This window comes from Nymphalis io, chromosome 6, assembly GCF_905147045.1.
Source record: "Nymphalis io chromosome 6, ilAglIoxx1.1, whole genome shotgun sequence".
Taxonomy (NCBI): Eukaryota; Metazoa; Arthropoda; class Insecta; order Lepidoptera; family Nymphalidae; genus Nymphalis; species Nymphalis io.
In genome coordinates, this window is record NC_065893.1 from 12,020,687 (window position 1) to 12,047,281 (window position 26,595).

The 26,595-nt window shown below is 35.7% G+C and overlaps 2 protein-coding genes across 5 annotated transcripts in view; both read left to right on the top strand.

Moving 5' to 3' along the window:
* LOC126768954 (myc box-dependent-interacting protein 1) overlaps positions 1-19,653 on the top strand; it is a 43,784-nt gene extending 24,131 nt beyond the window's left edge. The window contains exons 2-10 of one of the 3 annotated variants that reach the window (XM_050487446.1): positions 10,998-11,133; positions 11,696-11,886; positions 12,345-12,449; positions 12,907-13,077; positions 13,736-13,853; positions 14,714-14,875; positions 15,284-15,484; positions 17,157-17,299; positions 17,741-19,653. In XM_050487446.1, the coding sequence (XP_050343403.1) occupies positions 10,998-11,133; positions 11,696-11,886; positions 12,345-12,449; positions 12,907-13,077; positions 13,736-13,853; positions 14,714-14,875; positions 15,284-15,484; positions 17,157-17,299; positions 17,741-17,821 (1,308 nt within the window). In that variant the 3' untranslated portion in view covers positions 17,822-19,653. The remainder of the gene's footprint in view (positions 1-10,997; positions 11,134-11,695; positions 11,887-12,344; positions 12,450-12,906; positions 13,078-13,735; positions 13,854-14,713; positions 14,876-15,283; positions 15,485-17,156; positions 17,300-17,740) is intronic. The other 2 variants (XM_050487448.1, XM_050487449.1) reach the window with 2 other exon arrangements.
* A 1,537-nt stretch (positions 19,654-21,190) lies between these two features.
* Positions 21,191-26,595, top strand: part of LOC126768932 (fatty-acid amide hydrolase 2-A-like) — a 32,427-nt gene continuing 27,022 nt past the window's right edge. Inside the window, exon 1 of one of the 2 annotated variants that reach the window (XM_050487402.1) lies at positions 21,191-21,209. The gene's annotated coding sequence lies outside the window, so the exon portion shown is untranslated. Of the gene's footprint in view, positions 21,210-21,777; positions 21,814-26,595 lie in introns of those variants that run through there. The other variant, XM_050487401.1, reaches the window with a different exon arrangement.

Sequence of the window (26,595 nt, forward strand, 5' to 3'; positions counted from 1 at the left end):
TTGTTCTCTTCAAGATCGGATAAACCCATGGGAATCAGTATTGATGACCAGCGCGCCCCTCTTATGCGCCATTACTCCGAGGAGCTCCCGGTCGTTGACCAAGGAGAGATTAGGGCGGCTCTAGAACAGCTTAAAAACAACAAATCTCCGGGAGATGACGGAATCACAACAGAGTTGCTTAAGGCAGGCGGGACTCCGGTCCTGAAAGAGCTAGCAAGCCTCTTTAATTCCGTCATCCAACATGGCAAGACCCCGGAAACGTGGAGCGGGAGTGAGGTGGTACTGTTTTTCAAGAAAGGTGATAAAACCCTCTTGAAAAACTACAGACCAATCTCCCTCCTGAGTCACGTGTATAAGCTGTTCTCAAGAGTCGTCACGAACCGTCTCGCCAGACGACTTGACGAGTTCCAGCCCCCAGAGCAAGCCGGCTTTCGATCAGGCTACAGCACCGTGGACCACATCCATACTGTTCGGCAGATTGTGCAGAAGACCGAAGAGTACAATCAGCCGCTGTGTATGGCATTTGTGGACTACGAGAAAGCCTTCGACTCCATCGAAACCTGGGCAGTGCTCGACTCATTGCAGAGATGTCATATCGATTGGAGATATATCGAGGTACTGAGATGTCTGTACAACGCCGCTACAATGACTGTCCACATCCAGGACTGTAAGACGAAGGCGATCCAATTGCGCAGAGGGGTGAGACAGGGGGATGTAATATCCCCGAAACTGTTCACCAACGCGTTGGAAGACGTTTTCAAAACGCTGGATTGGACTAGGTATGGAGTCAATGTAAACGGCGAGTACATCTCACACCTTCGATTTGCCGACGATATCGTCATCATAGCAGAGTCGCTGGAACAACTCACCGAAATGCTGCGTAGCCTAGGCGAGTCTTCCCGGTGTGTCGGTCTCGGCATGAACTTGGACAAGACCAAGGTCATGTTCAATAGGCATGTCGTGCCGGGACCGATATACGTCGAGGGCAAACCTCTCGAAGTTGTTAGTGAATATACCTACCTAGGACAGATTATACAAATCGGTAGGAACAACTTCGAGAAGGAAGCCGATCGAAGAATTCGCTTGGGATGGGCAGCATTTGGCAACCTTCGTCAAGTCCTCAAGTCGTCTATACCGCAATGTTTGAAGACGAAAGTCTTCAACCAATGCGTCTTACCTGCCATGACATACGGTGCCGAAACGTGGACACTAACTGCGGGACTAGTCCACAAATTCAAAGTCGCTCAGCGTGCTATGGAGCGAGCTATGCTCGGAGTATCTTTGAAGGATAAGATCAGAAATGAGATTATCCGGAAAAGAACCGGAGTCACCGACATAGCTTGCAAAATTAGCAGGCTGAAGTGGCAGTGGGCTGGTCACGTATGTCGTAGGACCGATGGCCGTTGGAGCAGACGAGTCCTAGAGTGGAGACCGCGAATCGGCAAGCGCAGCGTAGGGCGCCCTCCAGCCAGGTGGACCGACGACCTTAAGAAGGTGGCGGGCACCAACTGGATGCGGAAGGCGGAGGACAGGGAGCTTTGGCGCACCTTGGGAGAGGCCTATGTTCAGCAGTGGACAACGATTGGCTGTTGATTGATTGATTGATTGACACTAAGGAGCATAATTCGTGTTATATTAAAATGAATTTCGTAATAATGAATGGTAACGGTGGCTTCGTGCAATTACGTTCTTATATCAATCGTCAGCTTGTAAACATTGATTACCGCGATCTTTAGACCGTTACAATGTTAATCTTTTTTTCTTTAGGCTTTGTATCAATGTAGCGCTGCAACATTACCTCTATGTAACAGTAACAGCCTGTTAATGTCCCACTGCTGGGCTAAGGCCTCCTCTCCCTTTTGAGGAGAAGGTTGTGGAGCTTATTCCACCACGCTGCTCCAATGCGGGTTGGTTGGAATACACATGTGGCAGAATTTCAATGAAATAAGACACATGCAGGTTTCCTCACGATGTTTTCCTTCACCGTTAATTAAGCACGAGATGAATTATAATCACAAATTAAGCACATGAAAATACAGTGGTGCTTGCCTGGGTTTGAACCCACAATCATCGGATAAGATTCACGCGTTCTAACCACTGGGCCATCTCGGCTTTACCTCTATGAACGGAAATAAAAAAAAATCTTGTAAATAAGCTCATAAGAGATGATATTTAATTATTAATCTTAAGTTAAGCTAAAACTTAGCGGGTGCTTAGTTTAACAATGATTTCGCTCTTTCTGTTATATTGATTTGTCATTCGAGAGACAAAGACAGCATTGTTTAACTAATCGCCTGTTCGAAATAACACGACACTTGTGAAATTGAAGTTCATGTATGTAATATGTGAATTTCTTTATCTGAACAGATTTTGATGGAAATTTGTGTTATTTTTTTAATTTTTGAATTAAAAAAAATATTTGAGTCGTGTTTTGGATATTTGTTTTCTCATTTTAATATTTATTTGACGAGCCGGTTGGCGTGGTTGGTAGATAGCCTTTCACGCCGAAGGTTGTGGGTTCGATTCCCACCCAGGACAGACATTTGTGTGCATGAACATGCCTGTTTGTCTTGAGTCTGGGTGTAATTATCTATATAAGTATGTATTTACAAAAGAAAAGTAGTATATGTAGTATATCAGTTGTCTGGTTTCCATCGTACAAGCTCTGTACAAGCTTAGTTTGGGATCAGATGGCCGTGTGTGAAAAATGTCCCAGTATATTATTATTATTATATTGTTATTTAGTTATTATTATATTCAAAAAATTTAAGATAAATTTAGATTACATCTATCTGTGTCATTTGATTATTATGTAATATTTCGATAAGACTAAGAATACTAAACTAAGATACTAGAACTAGAATATAACGATAGTTATTCATATTATATTTAGCTTACGTTAGACAAATGCTTCTATTCTACTGTACTTCCTTCCATGTTTAATCACGTGACTTCTGGAATATACATACAAAAAATACATATATAGTATTTTTTGTTACAAACAAACTCGTCCATCGATATTTAACTTGTCTAGATAATGTAATGTGTTAATGAACGTTGTGATTGTTAAATTGTGTTTGCTAATTTGAGAGATGTGTTTTATAATAAAATCGATTTGTGTCTACATTGGTTTGTGTGTTGTGTAATATTTATTTGATTAATTTTATGGTTTCAACGAATAAGTAATAAAACGATGCAATATAGATTATTCTTGAACAAAATTATACAATTCTCTTTCATCATATGCACATGAAACAACGGCAGATAGACGCCGTCACGGTTTTGCTGGTGTCGTCATATTTATTACAATAGCAATAACAATAATATAAGCTTAAATTATATTACACATTAATTTTACAACAACCATTCGAAAATCAAATGCTATTTTATTTTTATAAAATCGAAATAATTATTTTTCCTAATCACAGTAATTTAAATAAAAATAAATAACTGCCCGTAATTGTTCGACTGCTGGGCTACGGTTTTGTCTCCTGTTGTTTGACTTCTGTCGTTCAATTGAAAACAAGAATTTCAGAAGACAGAAATATAAATTCAGGTTTTTTAACGACGTTTTTTTTTCTGAGCAACAAATGAAATATAAAAGATTTAAAAGGACAATTTTATTTAGCAAAACGAAAAAACTTTACATACGACTTTTTGCACTGAAAGCCTTTAATTATTACAACGCTTGCCTACAAATGACACGGACGTTCGACGCAATTCCCGTTTAAGTATTCGAGTAAACTATCGCCAGCAAACATCGTTATCATCTAACTATTTTTAGATCGCACATGTAGTCAAAGTAAGGTGCGCCCATGTAGATGCGCCGCTCATTCGTTTCTTTTGTCTTCTACAAAGTAAACTGTATTTTAAAATAATTAAAAAACTAAATCGTAGGCAATAAAGTAATTAATATATTTAATTGTTGCCTTATCTTTAAAGATTTTAGTATGAATTATTTTTACAATTTTACTAACAATAAATACCTGAATCATTACTTATTATGCCTGAAGTAAGCACAGTAATTTATAAACCATTACAAATTTTACATAATCCATTGTGTGGGACGCGTGGTATGTTTACGTTGTCATGTAAATGTCAATCGGATATTGTACATTGACTGCGAATTAAAAACCTCGATCTATATGCTAAAATTACATTTATGACTATCTAAACGTAATGCCGAGATGGCCCAATGTTAAGAACGCGTGAATCTTAACCAATGATCGTGGGTTCAAGCCCCGGCAAGCACCACTGAATTTTCATGTGCTTAATTTGCGATTATAATTCATCTCGTGATTTACGGTGAAGGAAAACATCGTGAGAAAACCTGCATGTGTCTAATTTCATTGGCCACACGTGTATTCCAGCAACCCGCATTAGAGCAGCGTGGTGGAATAAGCTCCAAACCTTCACCTCAAAAAGGGAGAGGAGGCCTTAGCCCAGCAGTGGGACATTCACAGGCTGTTACGAAGCGTCAACCTTGATTTATAAAAGAAGTCACCAAGCGAGACTGACTTACGTAACCTGAAAAAGTCAAGTCATGTCAAAAATCAGTGTGAAAACGTTAAGTGTATTTAATAAATTATATCAACTTATTGAGCAAGTATGCTATGTGGAGTGTTTATTTAGATATTTAATACACATTATATACCTCAAACCTATAATATTACTTGAGCTGCCAACGAACTATCTACTTCAGATTCTGTCAATTCTGATTCTTTTTATGTACTAATGTAGAACGTATCAGAAATGAGATAATTTGACAAATAATTAAAAACAGCCGACATGGTCTTGAGAATAAGCAAGCTGATGTGACAGAACTGGTCACAGTTGTTGCAAAGACAATTATCGATGGAGTAGACGACTTCTTGAGAAGAGACTACGTTTTGGCATAACGACATAAGTGGCCCCCAGACAAGGTGGAGCCACGACATACGCAAAATGACAAGTGGTTGGAAAGTAAGATTCGAAAATTGGGGTCAGGGACAGTCTTTGGAAAAGGTCTATTATTTTTTTAATATTATATAATATAGTAAGAGCCTTCGGCCCAGTGGTAAGAGTGCGTGAACCAACCCGCATTGGAGCAGCGTGGTGGAATAAACTCCAAAAAAGGGGAGAGGAGGCCTTAACCCAGCAGTGGGACATTTACAGGCTGTTACTGTAGACAGAGAAACAGGAAGGATTTCCTATCTATCAATAGGTGTAGATTAAACATTGAATTTAATACATTTGATCATATCAGTTCGTGTTTATTAAACTCAAACTAACACTTTCTCCTCAAGACATTCAGAGATTACAACACGTCTACAACGACTTTTGAATGATTTATCTCATTTTCTTCTTAAGCTTTCACTTTCCAAAAAGAGCCCTTGTTATAAAATAAATTAAAATATTAAATTCTATTTATTATGATAATTTAAATTTAATGCATGAGAGCATGTTTAATTTTTTTTTAATCTGTGAAATTGAAAAATAATATAATTAATTGTAGGTTTTGACCTCTCGGGCTCAATAAATATATATATAGATATTTTTAAGTATATTAGCAATGCAATATTTTTATTGAGCCCGAACTTATAACTTTATATACATATATAAAGTAAAACTAAACTTAAACTTAAGTAAACATTGTCAGTAAATATTCTAAAAAAGAGTTAATTTGTCAGAAAAGTAATTTTCTCAACAAAGTTGCGCTTCGTTATTAGTTATTACATTGTATCTGATTAATTTACAAAACGTGCTAATACGCGTGTGCTTTTATTTAGTCAAGTGCTACTAAATTTGTATTTGCCGCAACGCCTATTAAAATACGAAATCGTTTAACGATTATTTCACAAAACTTAACGTTAATCGTTTTCACGATTGCTTAATATGCGATATTTTTCATAACCTTAGATCTACTACAATATATTTCAGGTAATTTAACGTATCCGATGTTTTCGAAACTCCGGGTAATTTATAAGAATGTAGTGTTTATAGAGGACGTGTATTATTTAATACAATTAGCAATATCCTTTTAAAATATTGTTAAAAATATATTTAGTAGTAGTTTTCGCACGCGGCTTCGTACACGCCTTTGGGAGAGGCGGTGTTTGGTATATAAAAGTAGCTTTCGTCCTTTTGGGGTTGAAACTTGCTTCATACCAATTTCATTAAATTCGCTTCAATGGCTTAGCCGTAAAAGCGTAAAAGACAGACAGAGTTACTGTTGTTGTGGCTGTAAATCCCATATTTATTCATCATAATCAATGTCATTATTTATCGAACTAAATACTTTTTGTTACGCAATTATATATATATGTATGCTTTGTGAGATTGTTTTAATTTGTTTAATTGATATTTATATTTGAATAAGCTAATACCCAAAATGCGTTGCAATGATATTAGCTACTAAGTAAAGTAATGATACTATGAAAGGAATAGGGTCGGATACAGTACAAACGTAGAATCATAATTTTATATACATAAAGTCAAAGTCAAAAGTCAAAAATCATTATTCAATATAAAAGCGTTACACTTACTTATCGACTATAATAATATCCTCGGACATTTTTCACACACGGCCATCTGATCCTAAATTAAGCTTGTACAAAGTTTGTGGTATGGAAACCAGACAACTGATATACTGCATATACTACTTTTCTTTTGTAAATACATACTTATATAGATAATTACACCCAGACTAAGGACAAACAGACATGTTCATGCACACAAATGTCTGTCCTGGGTGGGAATCGAACCCACAAACTTCGGCGTGAAAGGCGAGTGTTCTACCAACCACGCCAACCGGCTCGTCAAACTATCATAAATAAGGACGAGAGAAGAATCTTAAGTGATGATTCACACCCAGGCATTACTGAAATTTCATTTCGTACTAGGCGGTACAGGAAAACGTCGTCAGAAAACATGCTTGTATCCACCAACCGGCATCAGAGCAACTTAGTGGAATAAACTCCAAACAATGCCGTAAAAAAGAGAAGTGTCTAACTGGTCTAGCCCAGCAGTGGGAGTTTTACAGTCTGTTACTTTATTTTTTGGTAAAAAAATCATAAACAAATTAAAAACAACTATCAATTTAAAATCAAAGTTATTAACCCCGTGATAAATCAATCAAACGATATAAAATTACCGATAAGCTAATCATTTTAAAACACTCTTCATAGTTCTGAACAAATACAAAGAGCAGTATAAACGATAATAAACTTTGATACATAGCCGATAAGATTGAATCGAACTGTAAAAATATCGTTGTTGTTGAAGACGCGTGCGATGGAACAATAGCAATATGAAGCCTCGGTCAAAGACAATTGAAAACGAAAGGAAATTGTTGCGGATGTGACGCTATGAACGGTGGACGTAATACCAATGTTACAATATTAATATCAGAACATGTCGATTATAAAATTACATAACGTTGTTACGAGTGTATCCTTATTTATTTTATTTATTATTAACTCACAATACACAAGTTAAAACATTCAATATTATTAAAGTCAACAGAATAATAATAATATTATATTACATGATATTACATATATATAATAAGGAATTATTGTGTGTAACGTTATAATTTATTTTAGACGCTTGATTTTTAATATCGAATATATTTAAATAATTGTCTATAAGTTCGTTGAGGTTTACATTTTATACGTTTTCATTATGAACACAATAGATGAACACAAATAAAGCTCATGAAAATTGATAAGTGCCTGCCTGTGGTTGAACCTACAAAATTGGGTCAGTTAAAATATAATTTTTTTAAATTTTTTTTTTATTTTTTTTTTTTATTTTTTTTTTTTATAGAATAGGAAGGCGGACGAGCATATGGGCCACCTGATGGTAAGTGGTCACCAACGCTCTTAGACATTGGCATTGTAAGAAATGTCAACCATCGCTTACATATCCAATGCGCCACCAACCTTGGGAACTAAGATTTTATGTCCCTTGTGCCTGTAATTACACTGGCTCACTCACCCTTCAAACCGGAACACAACAATATCAAGTATTGCTGTTTTGCGGTAGAATATCTGATGAGTGGGTGGTACCTACCCAGACGAGCTTGCACAAAGCCCTACCACCAGTTTTCATAATATAATATTTCCATAATTCAAAATTATGTTGTTTTTTAATTGATGAAAATACATTAAATGTATTTTCATCAATTTTCATGAGCTTTATTTGTGTTCATTTATTGTGTTCATAATGAAAACTTATAAAATGTAAACCTCAACGAACTTATGGATAATTATTTAAATATATTCGATATTAAAAATCAAGCGTCTAAAATAAATTATAACGTTACACGTTGCGTGTTGGCAAAGTTCACGGTTGAAAAGTATGGCTGGCGGTCGATGACACAACGCAACGTAGCATTTGTATAATGACATCGTATTGGATTAACAGCTTATGTCCTACATAGAGCCTTACTTGACTTCTTCGCTGAGCTAGAAAAGGAATATCTATATGAGTGTGGTTGTGATTATTATAATTAAATAACACTAAGACATACTTTCGTAAGATGTAATCGGAAATGTTATAAATGCGAAAGCGAATTTGTTTATTTGTTACGCTTTCGCGAATTTTTGTATATACGTTGTTAGGAGTACGGAAAAGTTCCGACCAAAAAATAGTTTAAAATAAATAAAAGTGAAATCGTGCAATAGGCAACGGAATTTAATTTTCAAGGTCGAATACATCACTTAAGATGTAAAATAGGATGCTAGCAATAAAAAACGGACTTTGCTCCTCGTTTACTTTGAAGTTACTGATAATGTACAATCATCAGAACTTTACTAAATGTCGAAAAGTAAAGTATTTCCAGATTAATTTCCACATTTCCGAATCAAATGTAATTAGTGTTCCATACCAGTTTAACAGACGACCTCGGTTCCATAGAACGCGATCTATCATGCGTTCGCGTCGACCTTGCGACAATCTCTGCATTGTTTGCTAACATTATTTTGAATACATTAATTCTTGCAGTCGTATCAACAGCCCGTTCGAATACTAATGTATACCTTAATGCTATGTCATTGCCCTTTCTGGATATTTTGATGATACACTATCTGTATTACTGCTAAGGTGACATGTCATATCGGAATGGTGAACCTGTTAGGAATCATTATTATTATTAATCACAAATTTCAATAGTGACGTCATTGAATTAATATCGGAGATTCCAAAGTTATTTAAAATAAGAACTGTTTTTGAATATGAAATTTGACAAATTCTTACGAATATTATCAACGTTAAAACTTTCTTATCTTAAATCAATTCTATGTTTATTCTTTATATTGAAACAAACTTTTTTATTAATTTATTTATTGTTTATTTGTCAACGGCAACTGTCGTAATCAAACATTATCTTATAAGTTACAAATGCATGTTCGCGATTCGACTCGCTGCTCAAAAACGTTTGACGAACATTCAATGTTTGTTTACATTTATTAATTTACAACTTGCAAATATATATATTCTAGCGGCATCCACATTGCATTTTCGATACTAATTAATATATATTTTGATTTTTAACCAAGATCGTTAAATATTTACCTTCCGCAGCTTAAAATAGAGGGATTGAAATTCCAGATTGTATGTGTGAAATTCTGAATTATTCCGAATTTCATACATACAAAAGACCACAAAAGCCCCATTCTCCATTTCCATTTTTTAAATCCTCAATTAAAACGACATAATATATGACAAAGTTCTTCTAGCCACTCGTCCCTTAGTTTAGTATCCGATGAGCAATCTGACGGGGCGAATTAAGAGCGTACGCCGTATACCGTAATGAAGAACGTACCGTGTCGCGGTTCGCTTCGCCATTCGCATCGTGTCGTACACCAGTAATATTATATTACATTACCAGCTCACGTGTTCCCCTCCTCTTACAACCCGGGTTCCTTCAAACGAGGCGTGAAGAGGCATCTTGCGGGCCGGCAAGGCGGGGACGGCTAGTACAGAACATTCTTCCCGACTGTACTGGCCGTTAGGACTCTACTACCACTTACCATCAGGTGGAGTAGAGTCATTTGCCATCCCTGCGTTCATGTTGTATTATGTAAATTAAAGTTAACATACGTCCTCGTAATTGCGTCACAGAATACAGACTATGCAGCTATGTAGGTGTGACGACTGTCTCGTATTTCAGCGAGTGTCTCACCTTTCGTAACTCCGCAAGCGTATGCTTAGTACACCGTCTGTTATTTAATTATTAGGGCTACCATGCGAAGAAACGATATATGTATCTATAAGTTTTAGTTTATTTTTATTTCAAATGATTATGTTCTCCTGATTGATTAGCCAACTGCGCAGGACATATTGCAGTGCACATGTGCTTACGCAAATTCAAGTGCACTCTCTATTCCCTAACTCTCATAATCCGATGGGACGGCGATCGGACACGACCGGAAAGAATTCAGGCGCAAGACCAACGGCCTTACGTGCTTTCCGAGGCACGGGAGTATACACACTTCCAACTTCCAGACTCCGAGCTGCTACTGAGAATCTTTGACAGAAAAACTCACTAACTTTTTATCGGCTTGACCAGGGATTTGAACTCAGGGCCTCAGGATCTGCGTCCTTATATCTAGCCACGAGGCAGTCATATTTCAAATATGCATTCGTTTTAAATATTAATTAATGCGAGTTTGTTTTCTAGTGTCGTATTTCATAGAAGTTATGTGTCATTTTATAACAAAGTATGCAGTAGCAATCGCGATATACATATATATTTAAAATACTAATAAACAACCCTGTTCGACTTAAGGCAAAGTCATTGATTAGCATATTGCGTGGGAGGACCTAATTAATTCGTAATTATGCTAAATACTATATTTGCATATTGAAAGTGATATGTTTAGTACTAGTTAACCTTTAATAATAATCATGATACTGAAATTTATTACACCAATTTTCTTTCTGTGAAGTTTTTCTTAAAAGTATTATTTCATTAATTAGTTATTGTTTTAACGATTGTTTTTATTTTATTTTAGCTGCTTCAAAATCTGGGTAAAGTAGACCGGACGCTGGACGACATCTTCGAAGATCACCTACAGAACTTCAACCGGCAACACCAGCAAGCCACGAGGTTGCAAAAGGAATTTAATAATTACATACGATGCATACGAGGTATGTATATAGACACCTATATATATATTTTTTTTGTTCAATAAATAGTAACTTATATGCTAAGTGAAAGATAAACTGTGGAAGACGACAGATATGGCTATATAGACAGTAACAGTAACAGCCTGTTAATGTCCCACTGTTGGGCTAAAGCCTCTTCTCCCTTTTGAGGTAGAATTTTAGATAAGCTATAACTGAATCTTTCATACAAGTTAAGTAATAGTTTGTAAATCTCTAAATATATATGTAATAGTATATATAAGCATATATATAAAAGGGTAGAGGTCTACTTAACACTTAAAGAGAAGGCTTGGAGCATATTTCACCACGCTGTCCCAATGCGAATTGACAGACCAGAATTTCGTCAGTCATAAGCAAGTTTTCTTAGATGTTTTTTTATGTGATGTCGCCTTGAGACCAGATGTATGATACATCATTAACCCAAATGAAGATAATGATATCTCCCACTACTTTTTTCGTGTCTGGAATTGAAACCGCAAGTCACATCAATTGAAACTGATTTGATTTAAACATTTATTCATGTAAAATTTGTTCTCGTTTATAGCGGTACAAACAGCGTCAAAGACGCTAATGGAGGCAATAACAGAGGTGTACGAGAGCAGTTGGTCGGGTCACGACTTGCTGTACGTTCAAGCTCAAAACATGGAGATGCTTTGGCAGGATTTCTCGCACAAACTCGGCGATCAAGTTCTGATACCAATCAACACATACACGAACCAGTTCCCTGAAGTTAGGGTGAGTTCAACTGTGACATGAGTTTTAAAATCGTTTTCTGACTACTTATATTTATCGGTAATGCAGACCTGAATTGGTCTAATACTTTGATCTGCTGTATGTCTGCGTTTTAGATGGGGAGCCCGTATTCTGTAAATATTTGTCCCATTTACAGAGGGCGCTACCTTCCAAATGTAACATATATGTAATAAGTGCTAACCAAGGTATGGTTAGCACTGTAAAGAGTGGTATACACTTTTGCATTTTCATTTACCTATAGACGAGGATAATGTCATTCGCTTGTTAGTCTGTTTTCTGCAAAATGGTTTAAAAAAAAAACCAGATTTTAACGATTATTTCCTAAAATGCTTAAAACTTATTTAAACGAGAAGTGACTTATTAATGTTATGTTTACTTGCAGTCATATAATGATCATAAAAATCAAACAAAATCTATAAATGTTATATTTATATTTTCAGAAAAAAATCGAAAAACGTGGCAGGAAGCTTGTAGACTATGACAGCCAGAGGCATAGTTTCCAGAACTTGCAGGCTAACGCTGCAAAGAGAAGGGACGATGTAAAGGTTAATATATATTTGCTTATTTAAATAGTAAAATTGAATAATTTTGAACATTTAATACTTTATCCGTCCAAGTAAAACCGTCTTAGTGTGCAATCGCATACTAAGGTACGTCGTAGTTAAACATTAACATACAAATATTTTTTAGGCATGGAAACTTAGCCCAAAACTATATAAAACAGTCGTTGTAAATATATCTATTGGCTCGTTGATAAACTGGCTAGCTTGTAAGGTCACAGTCCCGGGGTCCTGCGTTCGATCTCAAATCGGGCTCATAGAAATTTATCGAGTTATACTCTCGAGAGTAGCGCAGTAGTGTCTCTCGTCAGTGGCAGCCTAGAGCCGTTAGTCAGAATGGTTACGTCCATAATTGTTAATTGTAATATTTTAAAAAAAAGTAGATGTTGAGAAAGTTGACAGATTCGGTTAAAATATCTTCCATATAAACAATATTTTCCAGATAACCAAAGGTCGGGAACAGTTAGAGGAAGCAAAACGCACATACGAAGTACTAAACTCCGAACTCCATGACGAACTGCCAGCACTATACGACTCACGCGTACTTTTCTACGTCAACAACCTGCAGACGTTGTTTTCAGCGGAGCAGCTGTTCCATTCAGAGAGCTCGAAGGTAAGTCCCTCGGCACCTTACGCTGCGGTCACATTATCGCGATTATTCAGGCGAACTAGTATGCCCTTCGCGCAAAAACTAGTGTCGGTACATTGCTGCACATCAGTCTTTTATTGCGATAAAGTTTCGTTCTCTGCTTGTAGTGACGTTTGTGCGTTTCGTTTTCTAAGACGTCGTAGATCGAATAAAAAGTTTTATTGTGACATCGCGAGACGATAATTTGCGCAATAATGTGGCCAAAGCATTATAAGAACTGAATATTCGTCGACACACTATCTCATTTATTAAAAGTGGATAATAGAATGCCGTGTGGTTTCAGGCAGAGTGGAATAAAGCCTCGTCTCAACTAGTAGGTGTCGTAGTATCCGACTAAAAAACATTTTTGTGTGTTAATATCATCCCAACATCAAATGCGTTCTATCGAATCCCTTTCTTGCAGTGTTGTATAGAATACTGCGTAACACATTTGTATGAAAATAATTATATAAATAAACAAAAGAATAAAAAAGTTTTTATATATGTACAAGTGTGCGTGTACTGAAACTCGTTAGTGTGCGTGCGTGCGTTTGATTATGAATGTGTGTGTATATATGCCTGTAGCATTATTTCAAATGAGATTTTGTCATAACGATGTGCAACATACTATAATGGTGTGCAGGTGTTCCTGGAGCTGGAGGCTATCACGGACAAGTTGGCGACGGAGAGCCAGCGCGGCAGTTACCGCGTCAAACCCGCGATCAAACCCGCCACCAACGGAGCCACGGACACGCTGCAGAGTGAGTGTTCCCTAAACTACTGCCCTCTCACTACAATTATAAAATAATTCAAAGCTTTCGTTGCGTTCGATTGTATTTAATATATATGTGAAAAAAACGACGATATTTTTTTAATTGTGAGACTTCGTCGAAATTCGTGCGTTAAATATGCGGTCTCTACTCTTTACAACATTTAGTTGCAAACGTTACATAGAATCGTATTATAATAGGCAATTTAATTGTCAGGCAAAGGTTTCATAATTAACGGCATGGTCGTTTGTACTTTGTTTGTGTTTATAATTAATATGTTTGTGTTATGTTGATGTTGTAATTTTTTTTTTTTTAATAGTTTAATTTGATTAAAACTATAAATAACTTCTTCACTCAAGATAATCGAAATGCGTCCTCAATCGTTCACGTCTATCCTTTGATAAGTTTAACTTTTTGAAGATATCAGAAATATATAAAGATTACTAGATACGTGATTAAAGTGGTGTCTTATGTCACACCAGTGATATATCTAATTTGAAAGAATGAGATAGACTGATAGAGCATAATATTTGAGTTAGTTTTAAAAGAATGAATAAATAAAAAAGAGTTGCAATTTCTGTTTTATGTTCAATGACGTAACATTTTATTTACAAAAATATTTATTTTTATTAACAAAATACTTGCATAATATAATTAGAGATTGGCTTTGTGCGTAAAAAATTACGATGGAGTATTCAATTTAAATTAAAATTTACCAAAAAAATTGTTTAATTCAATCTTTAAAATGAATAAATTCAAATCGTGACGTCACAATACATGTCACCGATGAAAATAAAACAAAGTCAATCTCCGATCGGCTTGCATGAGTGTGAGTGTGTCGTGTGGTGTAGCGCCGCCCTCCCCCGCGCTCAACGGCGACCCCCCCGGCCCGCCGGTGACGCCCCCGCGCGACGTCTCCAAAGCGCCCGCACGCGAACTGTCCGCCAGCCCCCCGGACTCGCCCGTCGGCTCCGATGAGAGGAAGGTGGAGGAGTTGTATGACATACCTGTCGGTGAGTTAGTTCTGTACGCGTAAATAGTATTTATGTATATAAAAGTATTGTTTAGTCATATTTTTGCTATAAGAGTGTTAACGCTAATGTTATTTGTGTTTTTGCTAGAAAATTTTCACATTGAATTCCTAAAAAATAATTGTCATATACAATTTTCCACCACAACCAATTTCCAAAATCCCGCCGATAATAATACCCGTGGAAATAAATGTACAATTTGAGTGATCTTTTTCGATTTTGAGTTTTATTGGTTCCTAATACAAGAACTTTTCCTTAAATAAGATCCGAATTTAATAATTTCTTCCTTTAATCCACGTGTATACACATCTAATACAATAGAATCATGAAATACAATCGGTGGCTTGTGTGACGTAGTATGTAGGCAACCAATAGCTCGACTTCTCTCAGGGTCGCCGGAAACGCCAGAGAAAATGAACAATAACGTCGAGGAAAAGAGACAAGTAGATGATGAGAAAGAGAAAGAACAAGAGAAAGATAAAGACAAAGAAAAGGAAAAGGAAATGGAAAAAGAAAAAGAGGTCGATAAGAAAGATACGGAAAAAGATAATCAAACGACGAAGAACGAAGAGGTTTACGATATACCCGTTGGTGAGTAATTTTCGCAATATCAGGTATGGGGTATAAAGTATTTATGTAATATACATGCGCTTCAATTATAGAAATATGTGTTGCCTTGCCAGTTGTAAAAATAATAATAATACCATGCTTTAAAAATCGAATTAAAATCAAATGTAATATTATAATAAAAGTTCCGCTGTTGTTGTGAAGGAATTTTACAAAAGAACTTAAACGAATATGAATATTTTTTACTTGCAACACATATTTGTGTATAAACATTTTTCTTTTAATACAAAGTGTATTTCACATCTTTAACATTTTAATTGAATTAAAAAAGTTAGGCTTTGTAATTTAGGCGCATTTTAATTACGTTCTCATATACCGTTTATTTTTTTTCAAATGCGCTAAATTTTATAAAATTAAAAACTTGTACTGCATATGCACACTCATTTGTATATATGTATTATATGTATGTAATTCTTATATATTTGTTTGCAGGCGGCAGAATATCATATCTTGTAAATATTTTATCTGTGGAATGGCTTGATTTTTTTTCACTGCTTCGTTTAAATGTTTAGATGTTGTTATGCACTAACATAATTTTATTTATAAATAACAATAATATCAACAAACTTTATATACATACATTAATAATGAAGTAAAAACTTACTGTTTAACTTAATCCCAATTGCAGTGTTAATTAAAAATATATTCTCCCATAAATCAAAAGTCGTGCAAAGGAAAACTATCACCAAAACAATGTCATTTTGATAAATAAAAAAAAAACTGTATATGAATACATTACTTAGTTGTTCTTTTTTAAATATATGATCTTACTCGAGGAGTGAAATTCCCATTCATATTTTTTTTTTTATAGAATAGGAAGGTGGACGAGCATATGGGCCACCTGATGGTAAGTGGTCACCAAACGCCCTTAGACATTGGCATTGTAAGAAATGTCAACCATCGCTTATAGCCAATGCGCCACCAACCTTGGGAACTAAGATTTTATGTCGCTTGTGCCTGTAATTACACTGGCTCACTCACCCTTCAAACCGGTACTGTGTCAGAGTTATAGACAAATATATCGGATTGAGAATAGACTTTTTTTTCAGCAGATTGTCAGTTTGGTAAATATATTTTTCTAAATGATTACAAAACGTTTGATTCAATTTTTGTATAGCTAAAATCTCAATATTATATGAATACCCATATACTATAGTTACTTATATGTACTTCTGAATCCATAACCTTACCTTATAATATTACGACCGATGTTGTTACCTGAACTGAAAGCAGTGGAGTAGCGTTTTGAAATAAACCCTCACAATAGATAAGCGTATGAATCCTTAATTGTATGAGAAGCCTATTCCAACTGCAAGAGGAGTAAAGACAAATAAAAAACTTTGATACCGAATTGACGCGATACCATTGGTCGAGATCTTGAATAATCTATGATATTCACTATGGATTCGCGAAAAAATGCATTCTTGATTGTCCGCGAAGCTGTACCCTCTCGGAATTTCGGAAGTATAATTCTTATAAAGTGCTTATAAGTAGTTAAGTGGTATAATGTTGTGTTATAAATAAAGGTATATCAGCCAAGAACTGTTTAGCATATCGCATGGAATATATAAATATATATATATATATATATATATATATATGGCATATATGTGACAGTGTAGTAATCGGTCCCCAGGAGCCACGCTGTCGGGTCTCCCTGCGGGAACTCTGTACCGCGTGCGCGCCACGTACCGCTACACGCGCGAGGACAGCGACGAGCTGTCCTTCGAGGTTGGCGACGTCATCCGCGTCGTGGAGTACGACGACCCCGACGAACAGGTACTGGTACAGTATAGCCACTACAAGGGAAGAGAATTCAGTAGACCCATTTGTCCTGATGTATTTTTTTATTCAATACAGACGTCCTTTTTGGCTATTTGATGGTAAGCTGTCACCACCGACCATTGACATTGGCGCTGTATTAAATATTAGACCGCCAATGCGCCTTGGAAAATAAGATGTTCTGTCCCTTGTCAGGTACAAGTTACAGTACCTCACTGACCCTTCAAATCGGAACGCTACAATATTAAGTAATTCTGCTTGGTGGTAGAATATGTGATGAGCGGATGGTACCTAGTCCTACCACGAATTAAACTTCTCATCTTCTTATTATAACTAAGAAAATTCCGATACGTTATATTTATTTTTATCTATATGATATTTCTTAGTTTATATTTTATTATATTGTAATTATAATATATAGTTATCTTTAATCACCAGGAGGAGGGCTGGCTAATGGGCATAAAGGAAACGACCAACGAAAAGGGCATGTTCCCAGCAAACTTCACGCGACCCATCTGAGCGATTCCTTCAAACCCTTCGCTATACTAGTTCTATAGCGCGGACGCTCACCTGTATAAAAACGAGCAATCCCTTTAACTCGATCGCAAAGGGCGTAACGCGCAAAGTGTTCTGAATAATCCAAAAAAATAATAAGTTTTAACCTCTGATCAATATTTCTCTTTTCAATGTTTTAAGTTCACGACACTTTGCGTATTGTTTAATTATTAGTATAGTTGTTGAGCGTTATTAGATATATATTATTTATTATCCGTGTTGTATTACAACGAATATCACTTTCATTTTATTCAATTTTACATATGGCAGCATTAATATTTTCCATCAAAGCATGAATCTACAATATGTAAACAGCTGGTGTTGCTATTTAAGTATTTTCGAAGCTTTGTCTTTGGGATGTGCTTTTCTTTTATAGAATCATTACTAAACCACATATCTTTGACCTTAGTAATTTTTATGTACTGTATATTTTTGATGAATTTTATGAAATTATTATAATATAAAAAATGACTAAAATTGCTCATTCGTAATTGTTAAAATAGATAAAACTAATGGAAAGTGACCTTAAATTTATCTAAGACCTTAAATTTATTTAAAAATATATATATATAATTCTTCCGAAAGTTTAACTTTGAAATAAAATATTTATTCCTAATACTAGAATCGTATTTAATAAAATTAATTATTCTATATTAAAATTTAAAACAAAAAAAAAAAATACTATGAAAGGAGATTAATTATTTGTTTTCTTATAATTTATGATAATTTGTTAATAATTATAATTCTGATAATTGCATTTTATTTACTTGATATCAATGTCGGGTTGCATTTGAACTTGTTTGACTGTTTATTTATTTTTTAATCTATGCAATATTTCCCTTATTCATTATCTGTAGACTTCTCTGTATATGACATAGATAACATTTCTTTCGAACAAATGCAGTCATAGAATCGTATTATTATGTAATTTTTGAGCCTATGTTTTCTTTTTATGTCATTATCAATCTTGTAGGTTTAGTGTACATAAACTGTTTTAGTTGTTGACCCTTTATTGTTAAATCAATTATTTTATTCGTAGCAAGTAATTTAATCAAATACATATTTTATCTGTAAACTTGCTTTTTTAAGTAGACATCATTAATTTTACTTATTGTTTTAACCCTATTAGTGAACTGATTACTAATATTTATTAGCTGTGGAATCTTAATATTAACGAAAGATAGATTTTTTTCAATTATTAAACTTTTTATTTTATAATATAATAATAAATGTAGAATATTCACAAAAAGTTGACAATAAAAACATCAATATCTATCTGAGAAATTAAATAAAATGATTTAATTGTAAAATATTTTCACAAACAAATAGAAATTATTATACACAAAAAATACATAACTTGTGTCAAAAATGGTGCTTTCGGGTGTATATACATAATCATCTTCACGTATACCACATTAGAAATAAGATAAAAGTTTGATTATTTTTATTGATCACAAAGTATAATCGAATCCTCCCATTTCTTATTATGATTGTATACTTTTTAAAGGTACGCAGTGTAACAGTTGTAGCGATGAGTGAAAGTTCTTTAAAAAGCAATAATGAAGTCAAAAGCCATAAGATCATATTTTCCTTAGACTATTTTCAATCTTCGAAAAAAAAAAATGACTGACGTTAATATAGGAATTGAGAATATAAATTCTATGTAGTCTAAGTGACGTTTTATTTGGCTTTTGTCGTCAGCAGTGCCATGGAAGGTCCATAATAGATGATAATTTATAAGTTTGTTAAGATTTGTACAGTTTTTACAACTGCAAATAAAATGTTTCTCACATAAATGACTATTATTTATATCATATACATATTTAGTTCATATACTTTATTCAAGTAAACTCATCAAGCACTATTTGATATTCATTTTCAGAATTATTTAAATGTAGAGCTACTAGTATTTCGTAATCTAGATTATATTGATAATAACCGGCAAGAACGACAATAACATGCTTATTTGCTAAAGGCACTTGAGAATTCAAGACATTACAAGGAGTAACAAAAAGTGTTAAGTATGAAATTTAACTACAAATACCCCAGTTATTATGGCCATCCTTGATACGGATCGGAATGGTCAAGGTTGTTTTAACATACGCATCCGCGGTCATCCCCCTCTATTCTCGTACTTCACTCATAGCTTGGCAGAGTTCCTCGGGGTGTAAGAGTGATCTTGTCACATCAGCCATTCGAGCCAAGCGAGACTGATGCGGGTAGTCTCCATGCTATATTTTTTATGCTCCAGGCATCATGGTAGTGTATCAGCGTAGAGCAGGATCAGCCCTTTTCCGGTCCAGGTCTGCTGTCTCCTGGGGACCATGTCGCCCAAATGGAGACAACACATTTCTTTAGAGTCAACCTACCGTCGTAAGAGTCGACGTAGGTAAAAAAATGTTTCCACCAAGATATTGGTGGGTGGAACTAAACCATCAATAAAAGCTTTTTGATGGTGGGATGGTGTTGATTGGTATGCATATTACTTGAGCCAATACAGGCCTTAGTTTTTAGTAGAAAACAGTTGGAAAAAGCCGAAATATCACCCAAACAAATACATTATATCACCCAAAACAAATAGTATTCTTTGGACCATAGATAGCATATTGTAAAACATACCTACAATTTTTTACATTGCAAATGCTTTTTCAGTCATAAAGTCGAAGTAACTTCATACTTGTACAAGTACGTCTAACTAGTTCAAATTCACTTATTTTCTTGACGACAGAGCGAACATAGCCTTAACTTGAGCAATTATATATTAAATAGATACATATTGAACACTAGATATTCGTTACAATAAATAAACCCCAACCTTATGAACTATGTAATAATAACTATGAATTGTATTTTTTTTCGCAATGGCTATTGGCTCGTCTTTTGTTGTCATGTTGTGACCCTGTGTCAAATGTCAATGTCAATATTCAAGTTCAAGATTTTTCGGGTTTTTAATTAAAAAATATTTTACATAAATAGCACTGGAATTAAATAAATAACTCTTGATCTGGTCTGTTACTTTAATAAAGTGATTGATTTTTGTGTGTTTTAGGATTCTGCGCAGGTATCACTTATACCGGTGAGTTGATCGATTTACCTCGAATCTTTCGGTTCGATGACCTTATAATATTTTGCTCTTGCATCAAATACAATTTATGAAACTAAAATTATTTTGTTAGTTTTAGTTTAAGTGTACTGAATCTTTATAATCACTTCTCTCTGTTTTCACTATTTTCTCGGGGTAAATGTTTAAAAAATATATTCTTTTATTTTTAGTGTTATTAAGATGTGACAAGTTTTTAAATACATATTTATTTACCTTTTTCAGTTGCAAAACAAACCATTAGGAATCTGAGTAAGTGTTTACATCAATTTACTGTTTTCAAAAAGTATATATAAAAGAGAAATTAGTAGATCCTTGACTGTATGTCTGATATCAACCTATTAGATGTAATTTTTTGTAATATTAAAGTAGTTATTTCTTTTAAAACAAAGTTATTATAATAGGTAAAAATCATCAAATTGTTTTTGAAATAAATAAAATAATCTCAAATATAAATTGCCAAACACCATTTATTTGAAACACCTAAATCAATCAATATATTTTTCAAATACTTTGTTTTATTAGAATTTATAAAGTAGTAGTAGTAAGTAATTTTCAAAGTAAAGAGTTTTATATTAGCGGTGTCCCTAAACATAAATTTTATGTTATTCTTTTATCCATATCCTTTGCTTATTTAGTATACAAATAAATCAATGTTTATTGCCATAGAATTGTTTTTTAAGCCTTTAATACAATATATAGACTGCCAGGAACGTACTTTTTATCAACTTTTTATATAAAATAGTGTATAAATAATTTTTATCATAATTATATTTACTTATTTGTGTTTTTGTTTTTCATTTTTACCGGCAGTTCGAATTGGTGCATCATGACATTCGCGGTGGATTTTAATTTTGTAAGTTTTTTTTTTTATGATTTTTGAATATATTTTATAATTAGAATGATCTTAATACCTTTTATACATACACAAATTAAAAATTACTTTTAAGTTTTAACAATAACTATAATTCATGTGAAATTATATTTTTCAAGCTTCCTTAATAATAGAAAAGTTGATTGTTCAATTTGATTTTAATTTGGGTACTTGAAAACAATGTGTATCAATAAAATTATATGGAAACAAAGACATGTACATTTTATTTTTAATTATACATTTTGTTTTAATTAAGTATAGTGGGTTATTTACAAGGTATAATTTAGTTTAACAAAATATACATTAGATCCAAATGGCGTTAAAAGAATATGCATTATAGATTATAAAAATTGCTTAACCCCAACAAGGATTTTGTTAAAGAATTTATTTTTTGTTACATCATTCGCAATATCTCAACACTAAAATTTTCTATATTTAACTGTAATAATAAATTAGTTACATGAACAAAACAATGAAGGCCATCTTCAACAACCTTTAGTCAGCCATTTAAATATAAAATTAGTTACTTATCATTTTTATTTTCAAATATTAGTTTAATTAAAAACAGTATGCCTTAGCAAAAAATAATCTAAAAATTAATAAAATAGTTAGTGTCACTTAGGATGACGTAAGAATCCTTACGATACTCCATATATCCAAATCAGTTCTGGCATTAAAAAGTTATAATGAAATAAAGAAATTCATATACATACTGTGGTCTGGTTGTATTTATTAAACCTGAAAACGTTAGACACAATAAAAAAAAGATTGTACAATTTATTCCATATTTTAGTAAATAAAATATTATTTAATTTTAGTCATTTTCTGTAAATAAAAATGATTATTGTTTACACTTTGAAATTTGAATCAGTAGTTTTATTGAATTTGCAAGATATTTGAATAAATGAATTAAAAACCATTAGTTATAAAAAAATTCTTGCGAACAAAAGCAAAATTGATGAGGTTACATTTTACGAGTCTATGGGACTGACTTTAGACAAATTTGTAGTACAAATAAATTCTTTTAATTATAATTCCAATTACATTATACTTAGATTTATATTTTTTTTTATTTATTCCCTCGAAAGTACGAGTACAGTCAACACGATGTACAATGGTACAACAATGTACTTCATGCACTTTTACACACCTTTAGTGTATAAAGTTGCGACTTACAAATATTTTTTTTTTTCGCAATACTAGGTACTTAACTGTGCTGTATTAGTTAAAAATGCCAATTTCTTGTCTACTGGCACAGGCATATCATGGTCCGGCGTCGTGTAGGCTGCGGCGTTTCACAGGGGTCGGTTCTCGGCCCAATTCTGTGGAACGTCGGCTTCGATTGGCTCTTGAGAGCTCCCGCCTTTCCCGGTCGTCTGCGTAACACAACACCTGGGGGTGTTGTGTTACGCAGACGACACCCTCATCACCGCGACGGGGCGGGACTTTCGCGAGGCGGTCCGCCTGGCCGAGGTTGGGAAGACTCTTACCGTGGACCGAGTGGAAATGCTGGGCCTGAGGGTCTCCATCTCCAAAACGGAGGCTCTCCTCTTCCACGGTCCACGCAGAGGCCCCCCACGCGGGGCGAGTATCACCGTTCACGGGACGGTGATCAAGGTGCAGGTCCAGATGAAATACCTGGGCCTGATCCTGGACGGGCGATGGAGATTCGGGCAGCATTTCGTGCAACTCGGCCCGAAGCTCTTCAATGCCGCCGCCGCCTTAGGCCGCCTCCTACCCAACGTGAGAGGACCGGGAACGCTATGCCGGCGCCTCTATGCTGGTGTAGTGAGGTCGATGGCACTGTACGGTGCCCCAATATGGGTGGACGCACTCAACGCACAAAACCGGGCCCTCCTGCGGAAGCCGCAGAAGGTCATAGCGGAGAGGGCGATCAGGGGATATCGTACGGTGTCCTGGACAGCGGCGACCCTCCTTGCGGGCGACCCGCCCTTGGAACTCCAGGCGGAGGTGCTCGCGGAGGTGTACCGCTTCCAAGCCGAGGCGAGGGAACGCGGCGACCGTCCAGGGTCGGCGGAGGTCGGGCGGATCGGGGCTCTAGCCCAGCAGGCCCTGATCACCCGATGGGAGGAGGACCTGGGGTCCCCCACGGCGGGCCTGGCGACAGTTGAGGTGGTACGTCCCCACTTGAATCGCTGGGTCAAAAGGAAACGAGGCACGCTCTCGTTCAGGCTCACGCAGGTGCTTACCGGACATGGCTGTTTCGGTAAGTATCTGCACGAGATAGCGCGGCGGGAGGTGTCACCCTCCTGCCACGAGTGTGGTGCGCCATTCGACACGGCGCATCACACCCTGACGGAGTGTGCTGCGTGGGGGCCCCAAAGGCATTCCCTGGCGGCGGTTGTTGGAGGAGATTTCTCCTTGCCGAGCATCATCGACGCGATGCTCGGAAGCGAGAGGTGCTGGTCGGAGATGGTCTCATTCTGCGATAGTGTGATGTCACAGAAGGAGGCTGCGGAGCGGGCGCGGGAAGAAGATGCCGCTGCAGACCAGATCCACCGGAAAAGACCGGGGAGAAGAAAAAGGTGCTATGCGCACCTTCTCCCCCCGCCACAATAGGCGCCGTCGGGACTAGGGGGGGTTCACAGTACCTTGGGAACCCTCCCTAGAGAATGGAGGTTGTTTAAAGATAGCAATATCTTGAAAATCGTAGATTATGGAGAAATAATTAATTTAAATTTCTTAATAACTTTATTGACCGTGGTATTGCTATTTATGTTTTTTGTAAAATGGTAAGGTCGATTAAGTGATTCCGGAAACGGAACCATCAAAGTTCTTGTTGACATTGTATTTTTGTATCCATTTATAACAATATATCAATTTTTTTAATAATCTTTTTCTTTGTTTTAAAATGGGTACATTTATAATCTTTATTAATACTATAATTGAGTTTGTTTATTTCATTGTTACGCTTACACCTACGATTAATTACTCAACCGATCATCATGAAATTTTGCATAAACATTGTCGGGGGTAACAGAAAACGACATAGGGTACCTAACAATTTCCCTCTCCCTCACGCGGACGTAGCCGCGGACGGAAATTAACGATTCAACGGGGAAATGCTGCTTATATTATTGCCACCATTATAAGCGGTCATAATTAGTACAGTAGCAATTTTAAATATATATCTTAATTTCCTATGCGTAGCACCTCTTTCGCCTTTCCTTCTTTCATTGACGAAGTTTTAATTTATTCCTACACTTTACATTCCGTCATTACACACCTTGAAAATATAATATGCATCGCTGACATTATATATTAAAAGCTCATTAGCCATGGCTATCGCTTGTTATAATCACGATTTTCTTGGGTAATTTATTTACCTCGGATAACCAAACCACTTGTTAAAAAATGTGAAGATAATGTGCCTGTTATAAACATGGCACACACCTTTTTTCCATTTTTTTTTTTCGAGGAGGAAAGGTATTTACGCCTCCCGCCCGGACACGACCGGGACGGGTATGTGGGACTCACGGGGCAGAAGGCCACCGTCATACCCACTAAAACCTCATTACCGCTTCACCACATGTTACGGGAACGTGTTAGCATACCATTGCGACCCCGCCTGCGGCCGTCGCTTTGGGTGAGTGACCCACCGGTTGTTTTATATTGAGGTTTTCTCCTCTTGGCCCGGCCGGTGAAGGCAAGGCCCCACCACAGGCTGTCGCCTGGATGGGGAAACGAGTTTGAGAAGGCGGTGACCGAAGTCTGTCCACCCAGCATCGACACCGAAACAACAAGTATGATAATTATGTCGCTTCTTACTATTATATACTATTTTAACATCAATTCATCGATTCGACTACATATTTTGCATATTTTGAATAGCTTCCCTCGTTTCGTTTAAGAGGTTCTTCCCATATTGCAGATTAATCAAAGATTTTTTGTAATGACTATTCAAAATTATTTAAAAAGACCTAATTGAAATATATTTCGATTTTAACGATATTGCACGTTTAAATTACCTGGAAAAATACTCAAATTATGTACACGCACTTAAAACTATATCTGAACCCTAATCCTTAAGACGACATACTTTTGACGCTCAATGTGGCAGAATCTACATTCAATAACTTTGATTTAAAATCGTTCTCTAAGAGACAGAAATGTACCCGTCATCAAATAACAACAGTTCTTACGTTCTGCACATTTAAATAAATATATTCCAAGCGGCTGGTTTTATCAGGAAACTTATTAATATATTCAAGAACATTAGACTCGAGGCGGATAAACAAACTTAATGTATGGTATACTGATCCTTCAATCTTATGTATTCTCAGACATACGTCTGTATCTACAAAAATGTCAATGTCACTAAATATCTTAAGATAACATTATTCACCTATTGTAATGACAGAAGTAAAGACAAAAGCTATTCCATGACATTTGCTTATAGCTCTCGTATATTTTGCACTATATACCTATTTCTTCTTGATTTATATATTATTTTATATGGTATGAACTTGGACAAGACCAAGGTCATGTTCAATAGGCATGTCATGCCAGGACCGATATACGTCGAGGGGAAACCTCTCGAAGTTGTTAGTGAATATACCTACCTAGGACAGATAATACAAGTCGGTAGGAACAACTTCTAGAAGGAAGCCGATCGAAGAGTTCGCTTGGGATGGGCAGCATTTGGCAACCTTCGTCAAGTCCTCAAGTCGTCTCTACCGCAATGTTTGAAGACGAAAGTCTTCAACCAATGCGTCTTACCTGCCGAACGGTGCCGAAACGTGG